This window comes from Corvus kubaryi, unplaced genomic scaffold (assembly GCF_017639235.1).
Source record: "Corvus kubaryi isolate FWS band 111438036 unplaced genomic scaffold, C.kubaryi_AGA036_p1.0 37225, whole genome shotgun sequence".
Classification (NCBI taxonomy): Eukaryota; Metazoa; Chordata; class Aves; order Passeriformes; family Corvidae; genus Corvus; species Corvus kubaryi.
The window spans coordinates 229,248-244,447 of NW_024581064.1; the positions used below are offsets into that span (position 1 = coordinate 229,248).

At 45.8% G+C, this 15,200-nt stretch overlaps 1 protein-coding gene across 8 annotated transcripts in view; it reads left to right on the plus strand.

Annotated features, from left to right (window-relative positions):
* NFAT5 (nuclear factor of activated T cells 5) overlaps nt 1-13,880 on the plus strand; it is a 57,100-nt gene extending 43,220 nt beyond the window's left edge. For 5 of the 8 annotated variants that reach the window (XM_042022853.1, XM_042022859.1, XM_042022857.1 and 2 more), the window contains 8 exons: nt 2,877-3,011; nt 3,183-3,235; nt 3,884-4,016; nt 4,559-4,636; nt 6,135-6,247; nt 6,779-9,203; nt 9,886-10,132; nt 10,972-13,880. In XM_042022853.1, coding sequence (XP_041878787.1) covers nt 2,877-3,011; nt 3,183-3,235; nt 3,884-4,016; nt 4,559-4,636; nt 6,135-6,247; nt 6,779-9,203; nt 9,886-10,124 — 3,176 coding nt within the window. In that variant the 3' untranslated portion in view covers nt 10,125-10,132; nt 10,972-13,880. Of the gene's footprint in view, nt 1-2,876; nt 3,012-3,182; nt 3,236-3,883; nt 4,017-4,558; nt 4,637-6,134; nt 6,248-6,778; nt 9,204-9,885; nt 10,140-10,971 lie in introns of all 8 variants that reach the window. The other 3 variants (XM_042022855.1, XM_042022854.1, XM_042022856.1) reach the window with 3 other exon arrangements.
* Nucleotides 13,881-15,200: the final 1,320 nt, after the last annotated feature.

The window sequence follows — 15,200 nt, forward strand, 5'->3', positions numbered from 1 at the left end:
GCCCAGGGAGGTTTGGAGTGCCCATCCCTGGAGGTGTCCCAGGAAGGGCTGGAGGTGGCACTCAGTGCTCTGGGCTGGGGACAAGGTGGGGATGGGGCACAGCTGGGATTTGATGGTCTCAGAGGTCTTTGCCAACCTAAATGATTCTGTGATTCTGTGAAATTATCTTGGGGGGAAAAAACCACCCCGTGTTAATCTGTGATAATTTCAGAATTGCTGTTGCTAAAATCAAGTGGATTGATTTTTATTTGTGGTGAGGTATTAGTTGAAATTGTTGTCTAGTATTGAAAAATAGTTACGCATTTCCTGATCTTCAGTTAAATGAATTTTTGCCTCCTAAAATTTCACAATTTTTGTCATGATTGCTTTGAAAAATGACTCTGGTACGACTTTCTTCTGTGTTGTCACATTCATGCCTCGGCTTTCAGTGCTAGACAAGACTTGCAGTAAGTCAGCAAGCCTGGCTTTTCAGCTGTGGTCCTTGCGTGGGCCAGAGGCTGAATCTATTCTGGTTCAGTGCAAGAACAAAACTTTTTATAGCTCTTTATTAAACTGCTCTGTTTAGCACGAGCACAGATGGCTGCCTCGGCTGGGGAGGTTCCACTGACCAACAGGGAAAAGGGAATCATGGAATAGCTTGGGCTGGAAGGGAACTTAAAGCTCATCTTGTTCCACCCCTTATCTTGATGAATGAGATGGAGAGCTTTTTCTCTATTCATGGAAAGAGTAGACAAACTTCTGGGCACTCGTGTTGTGCTCTTTCCATGGTATAAAAAGAATATTTTGTGGATATTTTTTAGAAATACGGTCATCTTTGCAGCTCCATTCCAGTCAGTAGACCATGGTGGTATATTACAATAATAGCGTATCTGATACTAATTTTCAGATTTAAGATAAAAACATTTTCTATAAAATCTTCCAAAGCCATTCCTGTATCTCTTTTGTTTGTAACTTTCTGGTTAAAGATAAAATTATTTCAACCGTAGAAGAAAAGAGAGTGGAAATCACCTGATGATTTCTCAAACACTCCATAACTTGCTGTTGTGAGTAGAAGCTGAGTCTGAGATGAAACATTCAGAGACTGATTTTAAAACAGGCTGTTGAGCTAAAAGAAGCTGTATTTGATGCAAAGAGTAAATTGGTTTGGTTTTTGGCAGGCTGGGGTTTGGTCACTTGCTAAGAAAATAGTCTCAATTGTGTAAGTTGCTAAGAGATTGCCCAGGAATTTTACAATGTCTCCACTGCTGGAAGTCTTAGAACACAAAACAAAATACTCTGGTCAGACTTGTGTCTTTGGGGAATATGTGGATAAAGCTGATCGTGGTGTGAAGGTTGAGAGGGGAATTCCTGAGGTTCCTTCCAGGACTCTGTGCTTCTGTCTTACGCTGAAGCTACGGGGACTTGCAGTAGACCTTGGCCAAGGAAATAGTGCTGGCACATGGCTACTGGCTGATCAAAATGGCGTGAAATGTGTTGTTACTGAATATAAATTATCTCCTCAAGCACATTACGCCCGGTTGCTTTGCTACATAAACCTTACTACAGATGTGTAATGTACCTTCACAACACGGTTTGCATTTACACTCATCACGGCCTGTTTACATTGTGTTTTATAACTAATAATGTTCCAGAAACCATAGAAAAGGCATTAAGGAGCTGCAGGCTCTTTATTTAAGGCCTGTGTTTTAAACAGGCTTTGTTAACTTGTTAGCAAACCTAAATCCAGTTACTCTTTTCATGTGCCTTTAGCATATTCAGTCGTTGCGTAACGGTTGCCTGGGAACCCGCAGCCAGAGTTGTAGAAAAATCCTTTCTGAAAGGTCATTAAATAATTTGGAGTGGTACAGGATGTATGTTCTGCTGTGTAGTAAGCCCAGGGAATATTGTTATCAAACACTCAAAGTGGGCCAGGCAAGTGCAGAAGCACGAGCCTGGGTGTGTGCCCCAAGGAGAAAAGGTGGTTGAGGAACGTTCGTTAGAAACTGGAATTCTTTTATATTAAATGTGTCAAAGCACATTATTTTAAAATGTATCTCTGTTTGAATTGTCTGCAGTGCTCATTTGCATTTAGCACATGTGGTCCTATTTGGTTTAAGGTTTAAGAAGAATAGGAATGGTTTGCAACAAAGACAGTTTATAAGAGTGACATAAATCATCATCTGGGGCATCCAGGCATGTGTGTCTTTGAAACCACATCCTCTTGGCTTATTTGATTCAAATTGCTAAAATTCCCAACTACAGAGATGTGAGTCTTGCAAGGATTTGGAGGGGACCTTGAAGCTCATCCTGTTCCACTCCCTGCCATGGACCAGGGGATATCAGGTTGCTCCAAGCCCTGGGTTAGTGCTTGCACCAGCCAGAAAACTGTGTCATATAAAAAGGCTGCAAAGCCCCCCAGGTAACTGGGGAATTGCTGCTTCTGCTCTTTTGCAGAGCAGAACAAAATAAGCTTCACAAAAAAAGTTTTATGACCCAGAGGCTGAATTTGCAAGTTGGCTTCAGGTGTGTCTAAGGGCTGATGCCTCTGGGGATCACTCTACACGAGGGAGTTACAGAAACACATTTCCTTCTGTTCTGAGCACTTGTTGAGCTTTGGCCCCAACACTGGGAGTTTCATTGTGAAGATTTAATATGTGCAGGAGAAAAGGGAAAAGACTATTAGTAGATCATTGAGCTAAGTGTGATTTTTGTGAGCTCATTACGTTTAGTGAGCAAATTACAGAAATGGTTATATTCTGAAGAGTTTGTCACGAAATACATGATAAAGAAAGAAGCTCAGGAGTTTTATTTTTTCCTTCATAACCCTGTAAGTAAAAGTGGTTTGGTTTGGATGTTGATATTTTCTTGATTCCAGACTCTGTTTTTTTCCCTTGCAGCTCAGCCAGCAGGAGTCCCAGAGATCCTAAAGAAAAGTCTCCACAGCTGTTCAGTGAAGGGTGAAGAGGAAGTTTTTCTGATTGGCAAGAACTTCCTAAAGGGAACAAAAGTGATTTTCCAAGAGAATGTTTCCGGTTAGTGTGAAAGCAGTGCTGGCTTGGGGTGCTGAGCAGAGCCTGGGGTCGGGGTTTCACTGCTGAGTAAGGCTCAGTCGTGGAGAGCAAACTGAGGAGCAGAGTCAAAGGCCCTAAAATAAATTGCTCTATAGGATGTGCAATGACTTATGCTTTTTAATTTTTATTTAGATGAGAATTCTTGGAAGGCAGAAGCTGAAATTGACATGGAATTATTTCATCAGGTACTTCTGTATTACTATTATTATTACTACTATTACTACTACTACTATTACTACTAGTACTATTATTATATTTCTAATTTAAAAAACAGTGACTTTGTTTTCAAAGAAAAATTAATCAAGGCTTTTCCTCTTTCTCTGCATTTCTAGAAGTAATACTAACTGTTTTTACGCAAGGTCTGTTGTGAGTCTGGTAGAATAGAATTTTGGGTTTACACAAGTATAATCAGTCAGTTTCTAACCGAGAGCTTGGATCCCACAGTGGGTTTGGTGAGCAGGTCTTTGCCCTTGCATACAATGGAATTAAAAGGCCTAATTCAGTTTTCCCAGCAGTTTTCCATGGAAGGGGATAGTGTGTACACCATGGTCTTTATAACTGGCTGAATTTCTGTTCCACTTTGAAATGTTTTACAGAATATGTATTATTTTGCACACAAATAAGTGTCTTCATGGACACTCTGGCTGCAAATGATGTCAGAAAAGTGCCACCCTGGTCCCACCTCTGAAGGCAGTATGCCACATGTGCATTGCCCCCAGTGTCCTGGGTTTTTATGGTGGTTTATCAGTCTATTTCTCGCTTTTGATGGATGTAAGTAGGATTGAGATCAGTAGTAATAAAATGTGATTTTTTCAATTATTTTTGCCCTGCAGAATCACCTTATTGTGAAGGTGCCACCATATCACGACCAGCAAATCACCTCAGCTGTCTCAGTGGGAATATACGTGGTGACGAACGCTGGGAGATCTCACGACGTGCAGCCCTTCACCTACACTCCAGAGCCAGGTGTGTGGGATGCACTGGGGCAGGAGTGGCCGTTGCACCTGCTGAACACTTCTGACTCCACAGCCTTTAGTCCATGCCACAGGAATGTTCAGTAGCATGGATCTTTCCAAACTCCTCTTGCTGGCGAGTTTTGCTCTGTTAACAATGAGATCTAAAGGCTTTGCTTTTCTCATTTATGTGCCAAATACCTCAAATTCCAGCTGTCTTGTGACGACTGTTCTTACAGAACAGCATCCATTTCTAGTTTAAGGATCAAAATGAAGCTGAGCAGGATAAAAAAATCAACATATTCCATACAATGCACCAAATAAACCAAGAAATCCCACCAGGCTTTGTCCTGGGGAAAGCTGCAATTTGCCCACTTCATGTATTTTAGTTTATTTATTTATCTGTATCGCAATAGACAGTGCAAAGGTTTGTGTGGGTTTCAAAGAACCTGAATTTCTTTAAGCTATAAGGAATTGTTTTGGTTTGCTTTGTGTTTTTTTGGCTTGTTTGCTGATTTAAGGTAAAGAAGTTCTCAATGTGTTTTGTCTCGGCAGCTGGGACTCTGAATGTTAATGTGAAGAAGGAAATCTCCAGCCCAGCCCAACATTGTTCTTTTGAAGAGGCTATAAAAGGTACTAAATTGATTCTTATCAGTGTTCTTAAAAATTTAACTATGAATTCCTACCCAGATTTGGAGAAATGAATCAGACATCCTGTGATAAGTCTGTGCTTATAAAATCTGGCCCTATTCTTGCAGGGAGGTTTGTTTTCTGACTCTGAATATTTTGCTTTATCACAGTATTCCTGTCAGTGTATTTTAGTACAAGCTAATATAGAACAAAAAAAAAGCAAAAATAATACTGATTTTTTTTATTTTTCATGCATTAGGCTCTGCAGTCTAATCTTTATTTAGTATATTTGCAAGTGAAGAATAAAAAGGAAGCATAAGATCGCAGTTAATGCGAAGAATTAGAAACTGTGTAGTGTTAATTTAAGCAAAAACACATCTAAAGTAGTGGTGGGGAAGGGCTGAGCACTGAAAAACAAATATGACAATGTGGTGTTTTTCAGAAGTTGTGTTTTTATAGGTTTTATAACTCGGCTTTCAGTGGGACTAATTAAAAATGTTAATTCTGGGAATTGCAACTTATCCCCTTCAGTGAGGATTTTTTTCCTTTATCCAGACAAAGTTTGTCCTTTTCTTCCAGAGGAACAGGTTTTAGGTTTACCTGTTCTTTGTTTAAGTGTGACTTGATCCTTCCAGTATTAAAATGAAGTCAAGGAAGGAAATGTCTCTTAGTTGCCTGTTCAGATTCTGGTGGTGCAGAAAGATGCCTGGGAATTCCCAGAGCTGCTCTGGAGAAGCAGCATGGAGGGAGCAGATGAGCACTGGGGTCACAGTGGGACAGGACTCTGGCTGCAGGTGAGACCATGGACTTGTGTTGGCGTTAAGGCTGGGTCTTGGCAGGGCTGGGTTTACAAGAGACTTTACAAGTGTTAGGGAGGATGATAGAAGATATGCTGAGTTCAAACCTGCAGAGAGTACCTGGGGGGAGAAATTTACAAAAATATGGAGGGCAGTGAAACAAACTGGTAAAGCACTGGTAAGAGCTTTCTAGTAGCCAGGTTGAAAAGATGAGGAAAATAATAACTATATACAGGGTAAGCCTGACATCCATCTAATTTAGTGTGGAGCTTAACGGAGGGAAGATCCCAACTGCTCCAGGAGAACAGCTGCTGCTCCTCAGAACACAGCGTGCTGTTGCTGTTCCTTCATGTCCTCAGTTAATTTATGCAATAAAGCTGAATTTACCTTCTCATGGGGGTTTCTGTGTTAGCTCCTCTCTGATGGTTCATTCCTGTGCCTGTTCTACTCCAGGCTGACTGTGAACCAGAGGTCAGAGCATTTTATCTGCTGTATGTACTTGGTCTGTTCTGTCCTTCCTCACTCTATACACAAGTGCAGAAATTTTACTGCCACGTTGCTGTAGGTTTTAAATTTGGTTAAAGCGTGGAGATCTGTTGCTTTACATTGAAGAACAATTCTTTAATTTACTTAAAAGGAGTTATGGAATGATGGGTATTACCCATCTTTTGCCCCTCTTTTTCTTGTTTTCTTTGTGGCTGCAGCAGTGAAGGCCACGGGCTGTAACCTGGAGAAGGTGAACATTCTTCCTAGTGCCTTGATAACTCCACTCATGCCAAGCAGTATGATCAAGAATGAAGATGTGGCTCCAATGGAAGTAAGTACAGAAAAATGCTCTCCCCCCATGCTCCAGGTGAGTTTGGTGGGGGCTGAGCACAGCAGCTTTCAGACTCTGAGTTACCTCTACTCCTTGGTCTATGCTTTGCTAGTGGAGAAGAGTAATAGACAGGGAAAGTGCCATGTCCACGATCAGTCTGGGCAAAACACAGTCACAGAGCATGAGTAAAACAGACAATTTCCTTAGATGACTCACCTGGTTGCTGCGCCCAGACAGATTGATGGGTTAGTGACATTACAGTGGGGTGTTTCGTCCTGTGACACAGAACTAGTAAATTACTGTAAGAATATTCTGTTAATCACTTCTTAGTGTTGCTTTCATTAATTGTGCCGTGATTCCATCCTTGAAGTAGCATTTCCACTGCTAATCATTTGCTTACTGGTTTGGGTGTGTCTGGCTTTCACATCTCACATCTTCCTCTGATCTTCCCTGGACATCGGGGATTTGGGGAAGTTGTATCAGCATAACCCCAGTAAGTTTATAAATTACTGAATGCCTTGCTCTTTTCAGGCTTCAAATGTGGTTGGGTCAACTCAACAAACATTGGAAAACAGCATGTCTGGCATATCAACTTCTGCTTCCCATTTACCTTCTGAAAGCGAAAACCAGCAGCAAATCCAGCCCAAGGTGTACAACCCAGAGACCCTGAGCACGATCCAAACGCAGGACATTTCCCAGCCCAGCAGCTTCTCCGCAGTGTCCACCCCGGGCCAGCTGCAGAACAGCGATGCCCTGCTGCAGCAGGCTGCACAGTTCCAGACGAGGGATTCGCAGCCCAGGGAGGTGCTGCAGTCGGATGGCACAGTGGTGACTCTGTCACAGCTGGCTGATGCCTCACAGCAGCAGCAGCCGACGCTCTCGGAGCCGGCCCAGGCCCTGCAGCAGCAGATTTCCTCGAGCATCTTCTCGTCGGCCAGCGGTGTGAGTCAGCTCCAGAACACCATCCAGCAGCTCCAGGCTGGGAACTTCCCCACCAACACCGCCACGGGCAGCAACAGGAACGTTGACTTGGTGCAGCAGGTTCTGGAAGCTCAGCAGCAGTTATCTTCCGTTTTGTTTTCGGGCTCAGACAGCAGCGAGGATGTCCAAGATCAGCTGAATGCAGATATCTTTCAGCAGGTCAGCCAGATACAGAACAGCGTAAATCCTGGGATATTTTCCTCCTCAGACACAGCTGTCCATTCCAGACCGGAGAACCTTTTGCCTGGACGAGCTGAGAACGTTCACTCCCAGCCTGAAGGTGCCCTGTCCAACCAGCAGCAGCAGCAGCAGCAGGCCATGGAGACGTCGGCGGCGATGGTGATGGGGATGCAGCAGAACATGTGCCAGGCGGCCACGCAGATGCAGTCGGACCTGTTCTCCTCCACCACGTCGGGGAACGGAGCCCTGCAGCAGTCCCCGGTGTACCAGCAGGCGTCTCACATGATGGGTGGCTTATCCACAAGTGAAGACATGCAGATGCAGTGTGAGCTGTTCTCCTCGTCCCCGGGGGTGTCCGGCAGCGAGGCAGCCGCCCCCGCACAGCAGCCGGTCTCCAACAACGGCCCTGCCATGTTCCAGCCATCGAGCTCTGCTGAGGGAGAAGAGGCCTCGGGGCAGAGTAAACAGATGCAGAGCTCTGTGTTTCAGACCATGGTTCAGATGCAGCACAGTGGGGAAAGTCAGTCCCAGGTTAATCTCTTCTCATCTACTAAGACCATGATGAGTGTCCAGGCCAGTGGGACTCAGCAGCAGGGTGGGGGTCTGTTCCAGCAAGGTGGAGAAATGATGTCCATTCAGTCGGGAAGCTTCATCCAACAGTCTCCACACTCACAAGCTCAGCTTTTCCACTCTCAGAACCCTATTGGCGACACTCAGAATATATCCCAGGAAACACAAGGATCCCTTTTTCACAGCTCAAATTCCATCGTCCACAACCAGACCAACACTAATTCCTCTGACCAGCTGCAGCCCCCGATGTTCCACTCACAGAATGCCATGGGTGTCTTGCAGAGCTCCTCTGTGCCTCAAGACCAGCAGTCTGCCAACATGTTCCTTTCCCAGAGTTCCATGAGCAACCCTGCCACTCAGGAAGAGCAGATGTCATTCTTTACAAGCCCAAATCCCATTTCTCCTCTTCAGACAGCAACAAACACTGAACAGCAGGCTTCTTTCCAGCAGCAGACACAGATCTCTCATATCCAGAGCTCCATGCTTCCCCAGGAGCAGCCCCAGACTCAGCCTGCTCAGCAGGGTTTGTTTCAGTCCCAAGTGTCGTTGGGCTCCATCCAGTCCAGCTCCATTCCTCAGAACCAACAAGGGGCCATCTTCCAGCCTCAGCATTCAATTGTTGCTATCCAGAGCAGCCCCCCAGCTCAGGAGCAGCAACAGCAGCAGCAGCAGAACATGATGTTCAGCAATCAAAATGCAATGAGTACAATGGCCTCCCAAAAGCAGAACATGATTTTCAATCCAAATCAAAACCCAGTTACCAATCAGGAGCAACAAGGCCAGTCCATTTTTCATCCACAGTCCAACATGGCCTCCATGAACCAGGAGCAGCAGCCCATGCAATTCCAGAGTCAGACCACAGTGTCTCCTCTCCAGAATCCTGGCTCCAACCAGGCCGAAGCACAGCAGCCAACCATCTTCCATAACTCGCCCCAGATTCAGCTGGTCCAAGGATCCCCAAGTTCTCAAGAGCAACAAGTCACCCTCTTCATCTCCTCAGCTTCCATGTCTGCCCTGCAGAACAGCATGAGCCAGCCGGAGCTGCAGCAGTCCCCCATGTACTCCTCCCAAAACAGCATGGCAGGAATGCCAGGAACTGCTTCTCCTCCCCAGCAGCAGGCTCCTCTGTTCCACAACACAGCGGGAGGTGCCATCAACCAGCTGCAGAATTCCCCTGCCTCATCCCAGCAGACATCGGGAATATTCCTGTTCGGCATCCAGAACAGTAAGTGACCAGTGCCTGGTGCTGAGCTTTCGGGATAGAGAGCTGCCATAGAAACATGGAATGGTGTGGGTGGGAAGGGACCTTAAAGCCCATCCTGTTCCACCCCCTGCCATGGGCAGGGACACCTCCCACTGTCCCAGGCTGCTCCAAACCCCAGTGTCCAGCCTGGCCTTGGGCACTGCCAGGGATCCAGGGGCAGCCACAGCTTCTCTGGGCACCCTGTGCCAGGGCCTGCCCACCCTCAGAGGGAAGGATCTCTCCCTAATGTCTAATCTAGGAATGATTGTGGTCTCTTAAGAGAGCATTTCTCTTCCTGTTTTTGGTTTCTGCAATACGCGTTGGCTTTCTTCACGTTATTGAAGGAAAGCAAGGACTTTAGAAGCTATAGAGTCCAGAAATGCGTTAAAGTGTACTTAGCTGTACAAACCTGCACTTCTCCTCGTAGCCTCTCTGGACCCAGCCTCCATGAGCAGTTCTGTGGGATGGAGAGCCTTTCTCTGTGTGCATGGGTCTGTGGGTGCCTGTGAGCCCCAGCAGTGAGAGGTGCAGGTGTTGCTTACAACAGGCTGTAGCAGCTCTCACAGGGCACACAGCTGGTGGTGGGCCGTGGTCGTAGCTGGGTGCTTTGCTGTGGGAACTGCTGGACTGTGCCAAGACGCTGAGCTGTCCCTCTGTCCCCCAGACTGTGGTCAGCTGCTGCCCCCCGGGCCGGCAGCGCTGCCGGAGGAGCTGATGGCCATGGGCCAGCCCGGGCAGCCCCAGGGCGAGGCGCAGCCCGCGGTGCCGGCGCTCCTGTCCCAGCAGCTCCCCGAGACCCCGCCGCTGCCCTCAGCCATGGCCACCAACCAGAACATGGAGAAAATAGATGATCTGCTCGTGTCCTTGCAGAACCAGGGGAACAACATGGCTGGCTCATTTTAATTAGGCAAGTAAGTGGTGAGTTTGGGTCTCTGGGTTCTTTCCTGCCACACAGGAGCTTTGTTCAGCCCATTTGTACCTTGCAGTGTGTGACTGTGCTTTAAGAGGCCAGCTAAAACACCAGTGAGGCTGAATTAAGACTATAGTACCAGAATGAAGTTACTAAAACCAGTCAGAGGTCAGAATTTGTATGAAACAGTTGAGACTTTTGTTCAGTTTTCATACGTTTTGTCATCTGCCGTGAGTCTGGTGCTTTGTTAAGGAGGAGAGTGGATCACTGACAGCTTGGCAGATCAAAACCTTACGAAACATGACTGTAGTTTAAAAACGTGAGGCTTAATGAGTAAATTACACCTCAAGTCTGAACTGTTCTGAACTCTTCCCCCGGGTTACAATAATGTAATGTGAGAACAAGTTTTGGTGGAATGTGGCAGCTCCTGAGTGTGCCACATGCTGAGTCTGTGTTAGAAACAGCTGACAGCATCAGCTGTTGCTAGGAGACACTCTGCTTTTAGAAGGTGTCTTTTTCAGAGGGGGGAAAGAGCCCTTGACTACAAATGAGCACCAAGAACTGGGAGGACTCTGGAGTCCAGTGTAGGCTGTGCTGTGGAACTTGGGGCTGGTCTGGAGCTAAATCCCCTCTTGAGTTTTCACTGAAGTGATACACTTCATTCTCTAATCTAAAAGGGTTTGTATATGGAGTTGGGAGTCTCTCCAGAGCTTCTCTTGCTCCTCACCCCCGGTTCAGTGCCTGCTCATGAGGAACACCCTGAAGATGAAGCAAGTGCACAGAAGGAAGATTGAACTGTGGTTAGTTATGCCTGACTTTTCTGCTTGTTTTCTCATGCAGAAATTCCGTGAAGAAAAAAAAAGCGACGATTCCCCAGATCCTCTCAGACCTTCCAACTCTGGATTAGGCTGCGTGGAACCAATTGCTTCTGTGGAAAAGTGGCCTCTTTAAAGAGCACACGCGTGGCCAGTGGCAGACCTGAGGCCATGACCATGGAGTTTGGGCTCCATAGTGCCAATAATGCTGAGGAGTTATGCTTTGTGTTACTGGGGCGTGGGGTTGGGCTGTTACCAGATTCCTAAACCTCATTACTGTGGGGGCTCTTGGAATTTAAAGCATATCTGGTCAGTTATTATTGTTGTTGGAAGGTAATCCATGTTACCACGTTTACTTTTTCCCTCCTATTCCTTCTTCATATCCTCTCTTTTTCCTCGGGAAGCTCGTGCAGCAGAAACAGCAGCTGCCTCTGCCCCGAGCTGTGACTCAGCTGTCAGTAAGTGAAGGGATCTCTTGGCTGACACGGAGTGGGAGAGCCAAACCCACCCTTTATGAATTGCAAGTATTGTTAACTGTAATAACCAAGCAGAGAATTGCTGCTGTAAATAACCAGTTCCCATCTGACAATGGGATTAATGGTTTCCCACATCCCTTATGTGGAGCTGTACATAGAGCAAGGGTTTGGTGGCTCTACAGAATGAAGAAATGAAGGGGAACTTCCAGTTGATCTTAAAATCTTCTCTAAAACACCTTCAGCTTGAAAAGAGCATTCTGTGTTGCTGAGGAAGGGACTCCTCTGTGTCTCCCGCTCTTGACTGATGGGTTAGAGCTCTGTAAAGCCTCATGAGCTGTTCCCAAACCAGCCTTCTCCCTTTCATTCTTTCCATGGTTTTCCTTCTCTCCCTCAGTTTTGTATTGTGTTTTTAAAAAAAGACGTAAATATCCTACTGGCTTTAAAGCTCAGAAACAGCTTTTAGGAATCGTTGGCAGTAAATTGCTTAGTCAGTAGAAGCTTTGACAAATAATCAAGGACTAAGGAGAGAGGAAGCAATTTCTCCACCACCTTCTAAACGCAGGAATCCCCCTTAACCCGCCACTTCCAGCTGTGACTGATGGAAAAAGCTTGGCTTTACTCCAAGTAGGGGGCAAATTGCATCATTTTTAAGCCTTCTTAAAACATCACTTCATCCTGAGCTGTTGCATCTTTGTAGCACATGGAGCTCATTGCAGTTCTGAAGTGATTTTTCCTTTTTCTACCACAGAGCCCCAAGTCTGGTTTCTAGATTGTCGTGTTTAATTAAAGAATAAATCATTGACTGATGTTACCGAATGTAAAAACAACCCACTCCAGACCACGCAGGTGTATTGTGAGGCATGTGGATTTTTTAGGTGCTTCAACTCTCCGGACAGTGTGTGATCTCTCACTACAGCCTCGTTCAGATCCGTGTTCCTCCCGCTGCCGCTGGAGCCGAGCCGCTCCCGCGGCGCCCGTTCCGCCTCGGTAGAGTGTAGCTGGTATCACGTCATTTTTCATTTTTGTTATTTGAAATAACAAAAGAACCGTCTGTAAATGTTTTTTTTTAAGTTCCTCGAGTCTGTTTACTGTGTGTTTTCCCCTTAACTCGTGTGCGTAGTTGAGCCGTGTAGAGTTTTTGTTGGTTTTCCTGGATTTCCCCCGTTTGTTGGTCTGTCACGACGTTCACTTTCTCTTTCTGTCTCTCTCTTTCTCTCTCTCATTGAGAGGCATTGAATTACGTTTTCAGTAGTAAGGCTTCTTGCCGATATGAAGGGAACTTTTCAGAAAGAGACCTGCTCTGGGTCATTTAATTTTGAATACAGTTTTCAATCGTTCAAGTTTTGGATGGTTTATATCTAATGTGTGTTTCATTTTTTTGGAAAGCTATATTTTGTATTTAGGAAATGGTATAACTATTTTGCTATTTGTACTGAGTGAGTACATTGGCATAAATATAAAAAATTTATATATATACATATATATAAAATATTCTTTTTGCCACACATTTTTGTGGTAAATTTGTGAGTTTGTCTGATGTTCTACCACAACGTGGCGTCTGATAACAGTGGGGTGGGGTGGGGTTTGTTATGTCTTTATTGAGTATTTAAGTACTTTTTGCAACATAAATAACGTGTTCATCTCTCGCCATTCCATCAGGCAGTGTTGGTCCAGCTGGCCACGAGAAGCTTCGCTCTGTGTTTGGTGTGTCCCTCACTCACAGCCTAGCAAGGAAACCCAGAGGCATTTAGGATTATATAATATATGAAATATTGGGGTTTCCCTCAGAATGAGCCATTCAGCTTTTCTTCACTCTCATTGCCTATTTAATATTTTAATATTAGCGCCTCTGTGTTTTAACTCCTAATTTATGATTATGCTCAAACGTTGGAAATTTTAATCAGGACAGAAAGAATTCCCCGCTGCATCATGTCCAGAGCTGCTTTAACCCCGACCCAGACTTTTTCTTTCTGTACTTTATTTTTTTTCCCCTGCTAAGACAAAACATTAACAACATCTTGTAATGGTTCACGACAGGAAAGCAGCAGCCCCCAGCAGTGCCCAGGTGCTGTGTGGGGCTGCTCAGGCTGAGAACAATGGACCCAACAACGTCCAGAGGGCTGTGGAAGTCCATAGCCACTCACTGGGAAAGGAAATGGTGGTGTTTGCAGGATCAGTGTCCCAGGATGAGCTGTTGGGTGTCACCTGGGGCTGTCACACACAGAAGGAGTGACAGGAACGATGGATTCGCTCGTGTGCTGCTTCAGTTTGCTCATTGTTCCGAAGGGCTGTATCCGTTCGTTGGTCAGTGCCAAGTCACCAGGGACCAATTCTCCATGGAACAGGATGAGTGCCCAGAAGAGATCCTCATCCCAAGCCTGCCACAGCTCCAGGGAAGGGTATGTTTGAATTGTGGGCATTTGAGGTTGCTTATGAAGAGAAGAGAAAAAAAAAAACATACACAAAAAACCAACCAAGGGCTGTGCTATCCCAGCTTTCCCTTCTGGAAACACCTTCCTTTCCTCGTGTTAAATTTACCTGTTCATTTTAGGTCAATGTTTAAATGTACAACACTTTGAACATGTGATTTGGTTACAAAAAGTATTTGTGTGACTGAAGAGGTCGCTCAGCGGTTGGCGCGTGCTCGGGCAGCGGCTCCGAGGGTGGAGGGGTTGGATCAGCCCCAGAAGAGCTCATGGACAGGCTGCAGGGTGTCATGGCAGGGAGCACAGCCTGAGCCACATCTGTGTTTTACCAGGGGCCTGAACATTCACTTCTGGCATATTTAGCAGTTGAGATTGGGCAGCAGAGCTTCTCTATGATCCCTGTGTTCCAGGAGCACACGGAGCACTGGCATCGTGTCTGGGCCCTTTGGGTGCAGAGAGGCTCCTGAGGTATCAGTCTGTAAATCCAGCATCGCTGGGGGTCCCAGAGCACCCATTTGTGGGCACAGGTGAAAATTGAGGGAGAGGGACCTGCCAGCCCCCACCACATCCCCTCAGCTTTTACCCTGAGTCTGCCCAGAGCCCACCCAGAAACCACAGAGACAACACTTAACGCACAGTTGGAGCTGAACAGCTCCTCTGGCATGGAGTTACTGGTGCTTTGTGCTTAATTAACAGTTGTTTTGTTATTAATTGCCTCCTCACTGCCTGATCTTGCAGCAAGCCAAACACTTTGCTCTTATTTTAACACAAATCTAGTTCAAGAAATAATTCCAGGCTGGCTGTTCTGAAGTGGATGTCCAGTGTCTGATCAGTGACTATGATTACTTCTAATCACTGACAGGGTGGTTGCTTCCTGTGTAGTTTTAAGATAAACTAAGGCATGAGCAGTTAAACATAACTTTGGCAGGTTTTTACTGGAAGCACCAAGTCTGGGCAGCTGTCAGTGGACATTCCCCTCACCTGACTGAGCCAAACTTTATTTTTTAAAGTTTCTGTTGAGATTTTGATTTAGTATCTAATTTATAAAAGGAAAATATGTCTGAATGGATTTTCATTCCTGTTTTCTCATGCCTCTGCTTGGCAAACAGTTGGGTTCCTTTTCCAGGGGCATTGTGGGAGCACAGGGAGCACGGACATGGATCTGAGAGAGAGAAGCAGGAGAGAGGAGAGGGAATTGCTTGGCATGCTCCTAGCTGTGGGTGGAAGGTGAGAAGAGCAAATGCTGGTCACTGGTGACTTGTCATTAGTGCAAAACTGAGTTTCAGGGAGTTGGTGGTTTCGTGTTCCAGGGTCTCGGGGCAGCTCCATTCTATAGAAGCTAAAAGGAAGCA